Genomic DNA, 16,073 nt, shown 5'->3' with positions numbered 1-16,073 from the left:
GTCTCACCTCTGCCCAGCCACACTGCCTGCTTCCAGGGCCAAGGGATGGCCTTAATTCACTGGCCCTAGGCAAAGCACACAACAGGTGTCCAGGTAAGACAGAGTTGGCAGATGTTTCTAACAGCAGCTTCCATCTTGCTCCCCAAGCTGCTCCAAGCCCACAACTGGTTACCAGACCACCCTGGCCTTGGAGGGGACCCTTCCAGCTAAACCTGCCTCCCCAGTACAGGGAGAGCCAGACTCGTACCCTAGTGGGGACCCAAGGCTTCCCTCAGGCCTCTTCTCATTTAGGAAGCTGAGAAACCCACTGGATGAGCCCAAAGGCCACTGAGGCCTGGCTGCCTGGAGAGGCTACTCCAAGATCAGCCATGGGGGTGGGGGGTGGGGGGGATGTCCAGGGCATGTGAGAAGGGCAGCCCCCACCAGGCCCACCTCTGATCCCTTCCCACTTCCAGCAGGGCGAGGGAAGCAGAAAGACCCCTGGAACACCAGGAGCAAGAAAGAGGCAGGCAGGGCGGCTGGCCAGGTTTGTGCTCGACTGTATTCACTCAGAGACACGTGGCAGCTTACATTGGACAAAATGAGTAATAAAAATTGGCTTTAAATACGGAAAAACCAGGGCCCTGTAATCCCATGCTATCCTAACACTGGGACCAGGATGGCCATCACAATCTGGGAAGGACCAGAACTGGGGCCTGGGGCGCAGGCACACACACATCTCAGCCTACCCCCTCCACACACACGCACACGCTCACATACACACCCCACAGGCACACACAGGGAGGGATGGATTATTGCTGGGCACATGTGTCTATTGTTAAGAGGGGAGTCTGGAATGTTTGAGAGTTGGCCAGGGACAACCTCCTCCCCCCTTCCCAAGGCCTGGGCTGGGGCGTTTCTGCAAGAGGTGTCTTCAGGACAGGGCCCAGCATGAGGGACGAGGCGCCCTAGGAGCTGGAAGGCAGAGGCAGACCCATGTGGGACAACCTGGGCAGTGGACTGATGGGTCCCAGGGTCAGCCCAATCTCTGGTCACACTTTGGCACAGGCCTAGGGTATACAGAGGCCCCAGATCCAGCTTTGACAAGTGCTGAGAAGGGACAGCATTGGACCCCAGAGGTGGTGGCCTGAGCCCGAGGCAGCAGAGGCAGGCATGAGTCTCACTCGGAGGTCGGCGGTGGCGAGCACAGTGCTGGGGGCTCAGGGGCCTTGCCTGACCCAGTCTCGGCCTGTCCAAGCTGGGCCCAAGGAGCCTTGAGTTTGGCAGTGGCCCCTCTGCCAGCTCCAGGGTGGGTCTTAAGAACGCTCTGGTTGATATATACATTCGTACAAATACATAAATACAGAAAGCCCCGAGCTCCACAGACAAGAGCTGAAGGGACGCACCTTTGTCCCAGGGACAGCCCAGGCCTTGCCCGAACTCAGCCAGACCAGGGGCTGAGGGGCAGAGGACACCGGGGACAGCTCCGGCTGTGTTCCCCAGGCCACGACGTGCGTGGGCAATGGGCAAGACCACTGTGCAAAACTGTAAACAGCGCTCGGAGTAGCCGCTACCGCCAACCACCGGTGGAGGCCTCAGGCTCGGGGCTAGAGGCGGGTGGGGAGCTCGAGGCGGGTGGGGAGCTCTTCCTCACTGTCGCTGCAGTTCCCACAGCAGTCCTGGAGGGATGGGGAAGACACGGAGGGAGAGAGGCAGAGCGAGGGCCATTAGCCACTGGTGCCACCAGCCAGGCCGGCCCTGCCAGGAGCTGCCTGGAGCTACGCTCGGGGCTGGGGGCTCCCCACCAGGGGCCCAGACGTGTGTGCGCCTCAGCGCAGAGTCTACTGGCAGCAGGCGGAAGTGAGAGGGTCCAGGTGGATCTCGGGCTCTGCCAGAGCAAGGCCCTGTCCAGACCTTCTCCCCTGGAGATGGTGGAGGCAGAGCATGGGGAGACAGATGGCTAAGCAAGGCTAGCAGCTTGAAGGTGCCAGGGTGCAGGGAACGAAGTAGTTGGGGGGAGGGGGGAGCGGGCACCAGACTTCTTTCGCCCACATCTCGCCTCTGCCATGGAAGGGCTGCCCGTGGCTCCCCGAGGCCGGGCAGCAAGGCCAACCCACGGGGAGCCCACACTGCTCACCTCTGGAAAGAGAAAAGAGGCCGTGAGCCCAGCCAGGGGTAGGGGACAGGCGGGAATGAGGCCAGAGACCCTGGGCACACGTGGCATGGCTGGAAGACGCCCACTCCCAGCACACGCGGGCACCAGCTCTGCCTCCCGCCCACCGTCCCCTGGAGCCAGGCGAGGGGCCAAGCAGGGACCCTGCTGGGGGTTACCTGGCGACTGAAGAGTCTCTGCAGCAGTCCCTTCTTGGGGGGTGCAGGTGGCTGACCCTTCCAGTCCAGGTCTGGGGGAACCGAGCCATCCAGCCCAAAGACATTCAGCTCCTGGAAGCACTCGGTCTCCACCATCTGCCCAAGCACAGACAGCCGTGAGAACCGGCTCCGGGGCTGCTCCTCTGGAGCCTGGCCCACCAGCCGGGCAGCTCCATACCTCATTCTGCCAGGGGATGGGCACACTGCCCGTGGCAAACTTCAGGTAGAAGTCCTGGTCAGTGGGCTCCAGCTCCACACCTTTGACGGTGGAAAACTGTTCGATGTCCAGAACATCCTTGCAGTAAATGGCCTGGGGCTGGTGGGGATGGAAACGGCAGTCAGCCGGGAGCAACAGACTCCCAAGCGGGCACACACGCACGTCGGCCCATCTACACGCATGCAGGCAGCTCAGCCCTGAAAATCACTCCAGCCTTGGCCTGGTTGGGCCCCAACCCTTGCAGCTCTCTGATTTGGAGTCACAAACTAGGTACCCCAGGCACTTCCGAAGCACAGCAGTCCCTTCTCTTTGAGGTCATTCCCACTCTGTAAACTGGGGATCACTACCCCTCATTGATCCTGACTGATGAGGCTGCATAAAGGCCATGCCTTTCCCGGTCCATGGTAGCTGACCTGCTGCAGCCAACCAGCCCCCGCAGTGCCCTGCGGAATCAGTGACAGGCACCCCCTCCACCCGCACATGGCTGTCTCGGGGTACCACTGCACGCATGGCAGAATCTTAGCTGGTCCTTTCAGCTGAGCATCCCCATGCAGGGCCTGGAGCTGATAGGTCCTCTGTCCCAGGATGTCCAATGGCCTGCTCCATCCCCTCAAGCTTCATGGCCAACCAGAGGATTAGAACGGTCCTCCCAACTCCCCACACCCCCAGGGCCCCTCCCTCCTGGGAGCCCACCTCACTCCAGAAGGCCACTGTCTTTTTCATCTCCATTGTTTTCTAAATCCTACTATTAAGGATGTCAATTAAAACAACATCATAATGTAAAATGGTGCAGATGCTTTGGAAAACAATCTGGCATTTCCCCAAAAGGTTAAATGTAGCGTTATCATATTAGCCAGCAATTCCACTCCTAGGTATATATCCAAGAGAAAGGGAAACATATGTCCCCACCAAAACTTGCATGTCAGTGTTCATACTAGAAGAATTATTCATAATAGCCCAAAGTGGAAACAACTCCAATGTGCATCAACTGATAAACAAAATGTGGTGTATTCATACAATGGAATATTATTCAATAATAAAAAAGGAACAAAGTAGGGCACCTGGGTGGCTCAGTTGGTTAAGTGTCTGCCTTTGGCTCAGCTCATGATTCCAGGGTCCTGGGATCGAGCCCCGCATCGGGCTCCCTGCTCAGGGGGGTGTCTGCTTCTCCCTCTCCCTCTGTCCCTCCCCACCACACATGTGCTCTCTCTCTCAAATAAATAAAATATTAAAAAAAAGAACAAAGTACAGGCTACAATATTGATGAGCCTTGAAAACATTCCACTAAGTGAAAGAAGACAGTCACAAAGGACCGCATATTGTATAACACTATTTGCATGAAATATCCAGAACAGGCAAATATACAGAGACAGTAGATTAGTGATGGCCAGGGCCGCAGGGAGAGGAGAATGGGGAATGAATGCTAATGGACATGGGGTTTTTGTTGGGTGGGTGGAAAGGAGTGATGTGAATGTTCTAAAATTGATTATGGTGATGACTGCACAACTCTGAATATGCCAAAAGCCATTTAGTTACACACTTTAAATGAGTGAATTATATGGTATGTGCAATATATCTCAATAAAGCTACTAAAAATGATATCAGCATCAAACTTGCTTCTCATCTATTGCGTCTAAAAAAAATTCCAGGGCGCCTGGGTGGCTCAGACGTTAAGTGTCTGCCTTCAGCTCAGGTCATGATCCCAAGGTCCTGGGATCGAGCCCCACATCAGGCTCCCTGCTCAGCGGGAAGCCTGCTTCTCCCTCTTCCTCTCCCCCTGTTTGTGTTCCCTCTCTCGCTGTCTCTCTGTCAAATAAATAAAATCTTAAAAATAAAAAAAATAAAAAATAAATTAAAATAATTTTTAAAAAAGTTAAATTCCGGGGCACTGATTTTTTATCTTTGAAGACTCAGGGGCGGTGGGATGATTTCAAGGTTAAATGAGATGATGTGCACTGGAAGCAGGGGTAAACTTGATGGGGGGGTCAGCCCCGAGGCAGGCTGCTCTCAGTTCAATCACTCACAGCAAGGCCCACACCCCAGGGTGCTGGTGAGGCCTACAACGCACAATCCTTCCTAAGCAGCGGCTCCCTAGCTGGCCTCCCGCTTCTACTCACCCCCTCTAGCACTGCCCCTACACCTCACAGGCCTGCTCAACATTCCCCAAAGGCCCCCCATCACACTGGGAATAAAACCCTGCGCCTCTCCCAGCCCATGCTCGCTCGGGCCACACTGGCCTCCTCACTGATCACTCGAGGTTTCTCCTTCTCCCTGGAATGCTCTCACCCCAAAACTCAGCATGGCTCTCTCTTTCATGTATTTTAGGCTTCTGTTTAACCGTCAGGTTCTCAGAGACCACCCTGTCTAAAAATACTCCCACCCCCCCATCATTCCTTATCTCCCTCTTAGCCGGATTTATTTTTTTCACATTACCTGACATGCTTTTTCTCTTAGTGCTTTCCTTCGCCATGCTCCCCACTACAACAGGAAGGCAGGACTGGGTCCTGTTGACCTCTTTCTCTCCGAGGTCTGGCACTTAAGGGCACTCAGATATTTGTTGAGCCAATAAACAGTCACTGTGTGGCTGACAGCCATCAGTCTGGCCTGCCGGTGAACTGTCAATGCCAGGACCCAGTCCTCTTACACATGGGAGGGGGACAAGCACATAACTTCATCTTGGCCACTCACAACCTTCCCTGTGACTTCACACACAGAAGCCTGAATTCAGAGGGAGGACAATTAACAGGCTGAAGCAGAGCCAAGAGATGAAGTTCTGGCAACATTGCGTGAAACCCTGACACGGGCCCGACGCTAGGACCATCTGGCCAAATGAACCAATAAGCTCCATGTTGGACATAAGTTTTAGCTGGCTTCTGCCACTTGGAATATGAGGACTCGAGGATGTCTCTGCCCACAGAACACCTGACCCACCGAGATGCTCAGGAAATGGGTGAGACTCTACAAGGGGGAGCCAATCTTCAGCCCCTTACCCTGCTGGCAATGGCATGTTGGCTTTCCTTTAGGAAACTGACCTCCCCCACCGGCAGTGGTTCGGGTGGGCAAGTGATCCAAGTGTGGCTGCTGAGGGGCCTCCGAACAATCAGTGGCAATCAGCACTAGCCTTAGGACTTTTTTCTTTCTTTTTTTTCCTTTCAGGACTTCTTTTGAAATGATTGGGCAAGAGATACACTGGGTCTCCTGGGCTGGCTGAGCTGGTAGGATGTGGACCTGAAACACTGGGTCCACCACGGCCATACCCTAGGGAGAGCGGCCAGGGAGCAAAGACTGCACACTGGCCGGTTCGGCGGGGAGGGAGAGGAAGAGAGAGTTCCTGCAACAGAGCCCCAGATCCAGGGATGCCAAGGCGAGATCTATCCTGAGGCTTTTCACCTGTGTGAGCCCAGTGAATTATGTTCTGTCGGCCAAGCCCTTGGAGGTGGGTTTGCTGACACTTGCACTGAAGGTGTGCTGACCGCGCCTCCAGGAGCCCCGAGCCCCCTGCGCCCGCCCCGGCTCGGCCGGCCCTCCGCAGAAGTGGAAAGCACTCACATCGGGCTTGAAGGGTGGCTCCAGCATGCCGGCTCCCAGCCGCTTGAAGTTCAGCTTCTTGAAGAGGGGGTGTTCCTTCACCTCACGGGCACCACCTCCACGACACCCCAGGCGCTCAGCAGGGTCCTTGCACAGGAGCTGCAGCAGGGCAGGGGTGGTCAGGGTGGCGCGGGAGAGGTGCCCGCTGCCCCCCGGCCTGGCCGGTCAGCCTCCTGATGGCCACCATACCTGGGAGCAGAGCGAGCGGGCCTGCGGGGAGAAGCGCTCCGAGTACTCCTCAGGCACCTCCTTTACCAACCGCTCCACCTCCTCTCGCTTGATTTTCTTTTTCCTCTGCTGGAAGGGGGACTGGCCTGCGATCATCTCGTATAGGAGGCAGCCCAGTGCCCACCAGTCTGGGCTGAATGTGTACCGTTCGTTCTTCACCACCTCCGGAGCTGGGCAGGGTGGAACAGGAGTGAGGGCGGGCCAGGAGGCAGGAACCAAGCCCTGGGCCCCGGGAAGGCCCAACACACATCAGGTGGGGCATTAGCTGATGCCAGCAGGCACCCCCCTCAGCCTGGCAGGGACTTCAGTGCGTGGGACAGCACATGCCCCCATCAAAGGGAGCCGATGTGGCCCTGCAGGGGACCGGGTCTGCAGACTTTTCAAGAGAAGTCCGAAATCCGTGTTTTTAATGTGACGCTGTCTGGCCTATCAAATGTTGGCAACCCATTCCAAGTGTTTTAAAAACAATTTGATTTAAACACAAATGGAGGCCACATCAGGCCTGTGTGGTTACCAGTTTGCAATCTCTGGATTTAATATAGAAAGAAGAGACTCATCTGCTGCATACCCAGCCCTGCCAGGCTGGGCACACGGGGATTTCTGCCTCTCCTACCTCTTCGCATCTTCAAGGCAACTTTGGGAGCCAGTACGACCGCTTTCCAGTGGGGCAAAGTGAGGCTGGGAGCAGCAGTATGTGGCCAAGGACACACCACAAACAAGAGGTGGGCCCTGTAACTGGGACTCTGTCTGCTGTATCACACGGTTCCCAAGGGAAATATGGGGCACATCTTGGCACTGCGGGTGGGCACTCCCTCTCGGAACCTGGGCAGCTCAGGGGAGGGCAGGACTGAGACCCCAAATCAGCCCCTTCTCATCCTTCTCTGGTAGCCACCTGCAAGCCCAGCTAATAGCAGGAGCTCAGTAAGTATTTGGTGAATGAATGAGTATTCTCAGGTGTGTGGGCCCTGGCTGAGTCTCGGTCCTAATTTATAAAAAAGGGACATCAGCTTTTTCTACTCCCCGAGACACAGAAGACTCCCAGACAGAAGTGGTGGGGCCCAGCCCAGGACAGCAAGGGGGTCAGGGTGGAGGGAGACTCACCCATGTAGCCCACAGTGCCCACACGACCCTTGATGGTCTGGCCCTCTGGCACATGCACAGCCAGCCCCAGGTCGGAGATTCGGATGTGACCTGAAAGTGGGTGGGGAAGCAGGGGGGCCCACTAAGCAGGTGGGCCAGACCCTGCCCTACTCCACGGCACCCCACCTCTGTGGCCCCACCCACCCACCGTGGTCATCCAGTAGGATGTTCTCTGGCTTCAGGTCCCTGTGGGGAGGAGAGAAGGGCAGGGTCAGACGTTGTTCAGTTTGCAGAGGAGCCAGATGGGACGCCACCACCTCCTGGCTCACTTGTCTCCCAGGATGGAATGTGCAGCAAGGTGCGGGAGCCGTTTACTGCCAGGCTGAGAGACGGCCCTGCCCTCGCCCACAGCAGCCCTGACTTGAGGGAGCAGCCCAAGGATCTGTCCAGCCAGGACCCTTCCTGGGAGTCCCTAGGCAAGTGGAGAGCAGCTCCCCCATGGGGAGACAGCGCCAGTAGCCTTGCTCACCACTAGTATTGAGGGGGTCCCACCCTCCCCCTGACTCTGGCGGCTGACTCTACCTTTCTTGCCAAATGGGGCAACTCATCTGTCCCTCCATGGGGCTGTTGTGAGGTTCAAATGAAATCCCTGCCAATAACAACAGGCAGAGCTGTCCACTGCCAAGCCCCCCATGCCGGGCTCTGTGCACTTTACTGCATTATCTCATTTGGTCCCTAAAACCACCTGCAAGGCAGGAATTATAGTCTCTGCTTCCCAGAAAAGGCAAGAGCGTAGGGAGCAGGGAGTCGACTGGCCCAGGGTCACACAGAGAGGGGTGACGACACGAGCATTCGTGTGAGCCAGACCCAGAGGCTCTCAAGTGTACCAGGCATGCGCAAGCGTGGCAGGGCTCAAACCAGCTTCTGCATGCCGTGGCAGCCCCGGCGCACCAACGTCCTCCGGCAGCCTCCACCCGTGCCCCGCTGCAGCCCCCTGAGGGGAGGCCCGGGCCCGGCACCTGTACACGATGCGCTCCCGGTGCAGGTCCTCCAGGCCGCAGCAGATCTCCGCGGCATAGAAGACAGCCCGCGCCTCGGGGAAGCCGGCCTGGCCCATGTGGTAGATGTGGAACTTGAGGTCGCCTCCGTTCATCAGCGTCAGCACCAGGCACAGCGCGTCCTTGGTCTCATAGGCATAAGCCAAGCTCACCTGTGGCCGAGGGGACCCGAGCCCTCAAGCAGGGGCCAGGGGCCACCCGGTGGCATGGCTGGCACCAGCCGCCCAAAAAATCCTTCTCAGTGCCGCTCCTTGGGGCCCAGCCTGCTCCCCAGGCCTGGTGTCAACACCCCAAACCCGCCCTTCCCAGGCATCTCTGAGAGCGGGAAGGCGGTGCCTGGAGGGGACGGGGCGGGGCAGGAAGAGACCTAGTTGGTGAGTGGGGAGGGCAGGGCAAGTGTGTGGCCAGGGGGAAGGGAGGGGTCTCCTGTCTGTACTTACTACAAACCTACTGTTCACTTTCTCCAGGATCTGCTTCTCATTGAGTGCCATGGCCTCCCCTTTCCGCTTCTTGATCCGCTTCTTCTCCAGCTTTTTGCAAGCGTACATCTTGCCTGTTGCCCGCACCTGGCAGGCACACACCTGTAGCCAAAGTAGATGGGCAAATAGGGACTAGCTGTGCCCTTCCTGAGGCTACAGGAGTTCGGGGAGGGGGGCTAGCAGTCCAGGGCCCATGGTACCCCACCTCCCCACTCCATTAGGGGCTCTGGCCTGGCTGCTTACCTCACCAAAGCCACCTTTTCCCAGGACTCGGTACTGCCTGAAGGTGTTTTTGGTCACTGGCTGCCTGTGGGCAAGGGATTTCAGAGCAAACACAGGCTGAGCAGGGGCCCAAGGCCATGAGAGTCCTAGCAACTTGGCCTACCATGGCCCAGCCTTCAAGGAGCTCACCTTTCCAGCCACTTCCACTGTAGGAAACGGTTGAAGTAGATGCTGTCGAGGTAGTCGGCAAAAGGAGCCATGCTCAGGTACTCGTGGGTCAGCCTGTTGAGAGGGCCCAGCCCATGGGTCAGCCCCTGACCCTCCAGGTTCTCGGCTTATGGGGCCAGACCCCCTGTTATGTGCACGCTCAGTCTGAAAGGCAGCATCATCAGCCAACCCTCTTGCTAACCCGACTAGGCGGGAGACATGCACCCATGCAGAAGCTGAAGATGCTACAGAGAGGGAAGGCCACCTGCCCAAGCTCACACAGCACGTGCAAGGCCAGGGTGAGAGGCTGAGCTCCCTCACCAGCTGCTGAGCCGTTCACAGCCTTCCGGGCCCACAGAAGCCCCGTCCTCGGGACACAATCCCAGGCCTGTGGGCAGGGAGAGGCTTACCGGGTGAGCTCCTGGAAGAGGTCTTTGCACGGCCCCTGCTCCAGCCGCTGGGAGCAATTAGTCACCAGCTGCCGGGGGACCTCAGGGATGAGGTCAGGACCCTAGGGACAGGCAATAAAGAGGTCAGTGCAGGGGGCTCCCTCGGCCAGCTGCCCCCTCCCAGGGCAGAGACAGCCGGTATCTTAAGCCTGTGCTAGGAGCAGCTGCAGGCTGGTGGTACGCCAGCCCGCCTAGTTGCTGAACTCAGGTCCACTGCGACCCTTGAGGCAGGGTGAAGCAGAGCCGCTGGAGGCCGCCCTGCCTGGCCCACCCTCCTAGGCTCCCTGCCCGCAGTCTGCCTGGCGAACCTGGAGCAGCTCCAGGGCACTCTCTGCCCAGGCTGTGGTCATTCCTCTCCCCATCACTGAGCTCTGCCCACTGCCGTCATCCCTCCATCACTGCTCACTCACCGTGTGGCTCAGAAAATTCTGCATTAGCCGCCGCCCACAGGCCTTCCGCTTCTCATCAGGGGTCACTTCATACTCGGCCTGCAGGGTGGGAGGCAGAGCAGCTCGGGCTCTGGGCAGAACGGCAGGTGTGGGGAGATGGAGCACACCTGACCTGGGGGCCTCTGCCCACCCTCGGGGCTGGCCTGGGCCGCACTCACCACTCCATCCAGGAAGGCAATGCAGCGGGTCAGCTCGGGCCTTGTCGCGCAAAACTCTCGGAACAACAGGCGCCCAATGGGCTGCCGCTCACACAGGCTGTGGTAGTCACGCTCTGCAAGCAGGGGTGGGAGTTACTGGGTTCCCAGACCTGGAGCCTGCCGGCGGGGCCCTCCTGTCCACACCGCCAGGCCCTGGGCCCCAACAGCAACTTCCAGCCCTGTGGTATGGAAGCCATTAGCTCCTGCAGAACCCTCACCACAACACTGAGGGGGGGCATTACCTTTTTCCTTTCTTTCTAAGATTTTATTTACTTATTTGCCAGAGAGGGAGCACAGCAGGGGGAGCGGCAGGCAGAGGGAGAAGCAGGCTCCCCACTGAGCAGGGAGCCCGACGTGGGGCTCCATCCCAGGACCCTGGGGTCATGACCTGAGCCGAAGGCAGACACTTAACCGACTGAGCCACCCAGGCGCCCCAACATTACTCTTATTTCCATCATAGCCTGGGACTCTGAGGCCCAGAGAAGCCAAGTAATTAGCTCAAGGTCACACAGCCAGGAGTTTGGCTCTGGAGCTAGGCCCTCACCTCCCCCTGCTATCTCCTCGTTGACACCACCTACATACGTCACAGCGCTGGGCCTGGGTGTGGTTTGTGAGGTTCCGGCCCGGCCCAGGCTAGGCCCAAACCTGCTGCCTGCCTGGCGAAAGTGCAGGAGGAAGCTGTGGCTTCCGGCGAGCTTGAGGCTAGGCCTCCTTCCCAGGCGGTGGAAGCAGCCATGGTATACTCCTTGCCCACGTGCAGGCTGTCAGAGGGGCCTAGGCAACCTTAGGGGCTGCGCAGACCTGAGGTCTCAGCCAAGATAAGCAGGACCTGGGGTCCTGGCCCTTCTGGTCCAGGTTTTGCTGCCCCCACCACTCACCCTGCTCCGGGCTGGGCTGTGCTAAGCACGGGCTTGGGGCTCCTCATGCAGTCCACCTGTGGGCTGGCTCCAGCCTCCACTGAGTCTTCTGTCCCTCAAACCCTAGGCCTGACCCTCCTTTCCTCTGCTTCTCTCAGACTGCCCCAAATCTGACCCTGCCCTAGTCCCCCCACCCACCCACCCCAACCACCTCTGCTGTCCTGTTTACACTGTGCTCTACACCCATCTCAAGCCCAGGAACTGAAACTGGGTTGGGTGGTGCAGACTCAATCTTCCTGCTCCCCAGAACCCCCAACCCTGCCTGCCCCAGGGTGAGGTCTCAGGGGAGGCTCCCCCAGCACCCCCAAGTCTCCACCCAGGCCTCACCGAGGCTGAGCCGCAGCTCTTCACACTGGCTGATGTGGGGGAACTGCAGCATCTGTCGCCATTTCTTGCTTTTGCCTTTGCGATTCCCACCACCACCTGTGGGAGCAAACAGGCACTGGGTTTCCAGTCCCACCGCCACCCACTTCCCTCACCACTCGGGGCACCCAGAGGCCTTCTGGGCTCGGCCCAGGCACAGCCCACTTTAGGAGGCACCTCAGGTCTTCATTCTACATGCTTCAGCATGCCCTCGCTGGGCTCTGGGACACACATGGTCCCCTGGGCCCTCCTGAGGGGGGGGTGCTCCTGGGCTGGAAGATCCAAGAGGGGTGGTAGGGACAGGGACGGGCCACCAGGAGTGGGGGACTGGGGTGGTGTGTATGGAGGGGGCGCTTCTGGGAAGCCTTAGCTGCTTCCTACCAGGTAAGAGTTTCCCAGGGGAAGAAAGCAGAGGACATGACAATGGTGGGAACTATGTAAGTCAAGGTGCAGAAGGGAGAGACTCCAGGACATGTGGGACATAACTGAGACATGCCAGAGGCACAGGGCGGCCTGGGTCCCTGGGAAGGCTTCAGACTCCTATTACCTGGCCCCGCACCACAGCTATCAGAAACTCGGGACAACGTGGTGGCAAGAGGGCTGGCATTCGGGATGCCCACTTCAGTACACAAGGGCTTCCATGACCCCAATACCCGCCTCATTTTACCTAGCTGACTCCCTATCTATAGCTGCTGAGACCAGAGTAGCAGCCCAGGTGCCTACAGAGCCAGATGGGTATGGTAAATGTGGGCCAGATGGGAGACAATAGGGAGTGGTGAGGAGTGTGGTGAACTGGGCCGTGCATGCCCCTTCCAACAGGGGCGGCTGCCGCTTGGTTGTTGCCAGGCAGGAATGCAGGCTTAGTGCGTTCAGCTGGGAATCTGGACTGTTATATGAAATACTGGTTCATATTTTTTGTAAAAACCCACTGCAGCCAAATGAATTAAACATGTTAGAGAGCTAGCCAGATGTGGCCCATGGGCCAGGAGGTGGAAAATGGAAGAGCCCGAGTCTTAGAGCCCTACAGACATAGGTCTGAATCTCCAATTCACACTTTAGGCCCATCCCTTGCCCTCTATGAACCTCAATATCCTCACAGGGACCTTGGATCCAAAGCCACCTCCAGAGGTGTTGTCAGGGTGACTTGGAGAGTCTGTGTCTAGTACTCTGCAGGGCTGGGGCAAAAGCTGGGCTCCAACAACTCATGGCAAGCTCAGGCAGCCACTTTCCCTTGCCTGGCCTCAGTTTCCCCTCGGTTTAGCCAGCCTTGTTTCCATCTGGCCTGGCTGAAGGCAGGTGGCACAGGGGAAGGGGCTGCTCCAGGGAGGGAGCACAGCTGGGCGCCTCCCTGGGTTCTGTGACCTAAGCTGCCTGGAGGAGGAAATGTTGCAGGACACCCATTGGGAAACCTGCTAGCAGCCCTGCGGCGGCCTGCACCCAGCGTACCCCACAGTCATTGCTCCACTGTGAATGAGCAACAGACCCCCACCCCCAAGCCGGGGCAAGGCCTCCTCAGAAGGGGAACTCCTCCCCCACCCCCACAGGTCCCTCACCCAACCCTCCATCCGCTGGCCTCCCCCCACCAGTTACTTCCTCCTCCCCCTCCTCCCAGCCACATCAAGGCAGCAACAAGAGTCACATGCAAATATCCTGTCCTGGAACTGCCACCAGAGTTGGTGGGGCTCCTCCCTGGCCTAGCCTGCCCCCGCAACCCCCGCCCCGTGCCTGTGGGTACCTGGGCAAGGAAGGAGGACTAAACAAGGGCTCCCCCACCCAGCGCTGCCCCACTTCATCCTCACAGCAACACTGCCACGCTAGGCACAACCTCATGAGAAAACGGAGGCCTTGAAATGAGGAATCAATTTGTCCAAGATCACAAAGCCTGGAGGTGCCAGAGGCAGGATTCAAACCCAGCTCTCTGGGACCACAACCCATGCTCCTTTCCAACCCCAAACCCGCCATGCTGGCCATCCCAGCGTTCCCAAACCATTTAGGGCCTCAGATCCCTTGGGAAGGTGGCAAAGGCCCGGCCCCAAGCTGTCAGCCAGCTAATGAAGGGATTCCAATGCAGCCAGTCTATGGGCCAGGGTTTAGGACTCTGTGACAACAGGGATTTCTTTTAGTTTTAATGTCCCATCCCCAACCATTCCACAAAAAGGGTTACTAAAGTTTAGAGAGAAGAGACCTGTCTAGAAGCATGCAGGTGGGAGGGGCAGAACCAGGTTGGGTAAGGGTTCTCCAGGGGAGGCAGCAGTCCAGGTCCGGCCATACCCCACTTCGCCTCACCCAGGGCCTGAGGAAGCCTGTCGGGAGGTGCCACACTCTCTGGCCAGGCAAGACAGTGCTCTCAGCAGGTCTAAGGCCTGAACGGGCTACAGCCCTAGGGAGGGAGGCCTGGCCAGGCTCTCCCCACCCCTCCTCCCTAGCTGGCTAGATGACGAGGCAGAACAGAATCGGCAGATGCCCCCAGAGGCTAGGAGGAAGGCCTAGCCCTGAGACTTGATAAGGGACAGGAGATAAGGAAGGCTCTGGGCACTAAGGACCCAGCCTGCCATGCCTACTTCCAGGCAGCACCTCCCAGGGGGCAACACACACTAGGAAGGCAGGGGGTACCAGATGCTGTGCCATCTGAGGGCTCCTCTGGGCTGCCTACAGACTATATTGGGGGCATCCTGTGTCCTAGGCCTGGGTCAACCACAGTCTCACTGTATGACTTGGGGGCTAGTCCCTAGTCTGAACCTGTTTCCCACCTATAAAACGGAGCAGAAAAGTGAAACAGATGACTCAGCCTGGAAGCCCAGCAAAGAGTGGAAAATGACCATGTCATGACCTCCCTGCCCTAGAGTTCAAAAAAGAAGGGTCTTGTTCACCGCTGGTCCCCAGCACCCTAGACAGGACAGGGCACAGAATGAGTGTTCCGTGATTATGTTACTGAGGTGGACAATGGCAGGTGAGGGCCAGACTGACCACAAGGCAGTGAGGACCAGGTCTGGTCCTCTGTGTCCCCCAGAACCCTCAGAGAGCAGGTGCCTTGTAACATTTGGGGTGGGAGCCCCGAGGAGCTCAATACACACTCACCAGACTTGCTCCCTCTGCCAGGCCTTGCACTTACTGTCCTGCCAGCCCCACATGCTCTCTTCCTTCAAAGCACAGCTCCCACTTAATTCCTGTGCCCATTTAGCCCACTACACCGTGGGCTTCCCGAGGGCAAAAATCATGCCCGATTAGCCTCTGTCCCCAGTGTCCTGAGGCACGGAGCAACGTATGTGACCAGCAGTTTCCCCAAACCGGGTGGGCTGTGGTACCGCAGTGGCTCCGCTCATTCATTCTCCAAACCTTTATCCTGCACCAACTTTGTGCGGATCCAGGCTGGGCGCCAGGGTCTGGGCCTGAGGCACGTGGGATAGGCTACCCTTTCTTGGGGCATCTTCTCACCTATAACCTGGGAGAGGCCTCAGAGAGGCTCTCCAAGGACCCAGGTCCCACCCTTCCCTCTTCCTTCCTCTCTCTTTTCCTCACCGCAACCCCCCACACCCCCGCGCCGCGAGGGCGGTGGCCTGACCCCCGCCCCTTCCTGGGCCCCGACACCCCGGGGCAGGTGCCGAGGACTACCGGCCGGAAGGGCTCGCCTCTGCGCGGGGTGCGGGGCGCGGAGCGCGCTGCCCTAGGGGATCTGGTGACTGGGGCGCCCAGCCGAGCTCCGAGGCCGCGCGCCCGTGTTCCCCGCACCCGGCCGCCTGCTTGGCCGCCTCACCTTCCCGGGCCTTGAGTAGCACCGTGTTCGCTACGATGTTCTCGAGCTCCATGGGCTGCGGCGCCGCCGGGCCCGCCGGGCCGCGCCGCCGGCCGGGATCGCTCGCGGGAGCCGGGGCCGGATGGCGATCGGCGCGGCGCGGCTCGGCTCGGTTCGGCTCGCAGTGACCGCGCCGCGGCCTCCCGGGCCTCCCCGGCCGCCGCCGCCCGCCGCGCACACTCCGCCCCCTCCCGGGGGCCACCCCGGCGCCGACCCGCCCAGCCCTGCCCTCTGTTTACTTTACGCGGCCAATAACTAGGCGGGCGCTCCCCGCGCCGTCTTCCCATTAGGCAGCCTCTTCACTAACCCCCGCCTTCCGAGCCAGAGATTCGCTCAAAGGAGCAGGGAGGCGGGACTTAATACGTCACCTCTTCCTGGTTGGTCTGAGGTGGGGTTCAGCCCCTAGGTTCGAATTTCTGGGCCTTCGTAGGATAGCGAACTGCCAATTAGGGCCGAGCCCTCTGCTGGGACAACAGA

The 16,073-nt window shown here is 58.8% G+C and overlaps 1 protein-coding gene across 3 annotated transcripts; it reads right to left on the bottom strand.

The window, feature by feature from the left end:
* Window positions 1–523: 523 nt before the first annotated feature.
* Window positions 524–15,776, bottom strand: GRK6 (G protein-coupled receptor kinase 6). 3 transcript variants are annotated; one of them, XM_035015142.1, is made up of 16 exons: window positions 15,558–15,776; window positions 11,768–11,863; window positions 10,485–10,597; window positions 10,288–10,365; window positions 9,839–9,939; window positions 9,411–9,503; window positions 9,243–9,306; window positions 8,961–9,101; window positions 8,482–8,672; window positions 7,671–7,708; window positions 7,484–7,573; window positions 6,344–6,552; window positions 6,116–6,253; window positions 2,528–2,665; window positions 2,311–2,445; window positions 524–2,118 (listed from the first exon to the last, which is right to left on the bottom strand). In XM_035015142.1, exons 1-16 carry the CDS (start codon window positions 15,607–15,609, stop codon window positions 2,113–2,115), a joined length of 1,683 nt encoding a protein of 560 aa, XP_034871033.1. In that variant the 5' UTR covers window positions 15,610–15,776; the 3' UTR covers window positions 524–2,112. The 3 variants fall into 3 exon arrangements, with proteins under 3 accessions (XP_034871033.1, XP_034871024.1, XP_034871040.1); XM_035015133.1 differs by having other exon boundaries at window positions 524–1,658; XM_035015149.1 differs by lacking the exons at window positions 9,839–9,939; window positions 10,288–10,365; window positions 10,485–10,597; window positions 11,768–11,863; window positions 15,558–15,776 and adding an exon at window positions 9,750–9,830 and having other exon boundaries at window positions 524–1,660.
* Between the last annotated feature and the right edge of the window lie 297 nt (window positions 15,777–16,073).

This window comes from Mirounga leonina, unplaced genomic scaffold (genome assembly GCF_011800145.1).
Source record: "Mirounga leonina isolate KUSES-001 unplaced genomic scaffold, KU_Mleo_1.0 Mir_104, whole genome shotgun sequence".
In the NCBI taxonomy this organism is placed as follows: Eukaryota; Metazoa; Chordata; class Mammalia; order Carnivora; family Phocidae; genus Mirounga; species Mirounga leonina.
This window is presented reverse-complemented; position numbering and strand designations above follow the sequence as displayed.

Coding starts and splice junctions, on each gene's coding strand:
- GRK6 (XM_035015133.1), bottom strand. CDS start 15,609: ATGGAGCTCGAGAACATCGTAGCGAACACGGTGCTACTCAAGGCCCGG. Junction 6,254..6,343: donor CCCGCTCGCTCTGCTCCCAG/GTATGGTGGCCA, acceptor GCCCTGCTGCAG/CTCCTGTGCAAGGACCCTGC. Junction 2,446..2,527: donor CCATCCCCTGGCAGAATGAG/GTATGGAGCTGC, acceptor GTGCTTGGGCAG/ATGGTGGAGACCGAGTGCTT.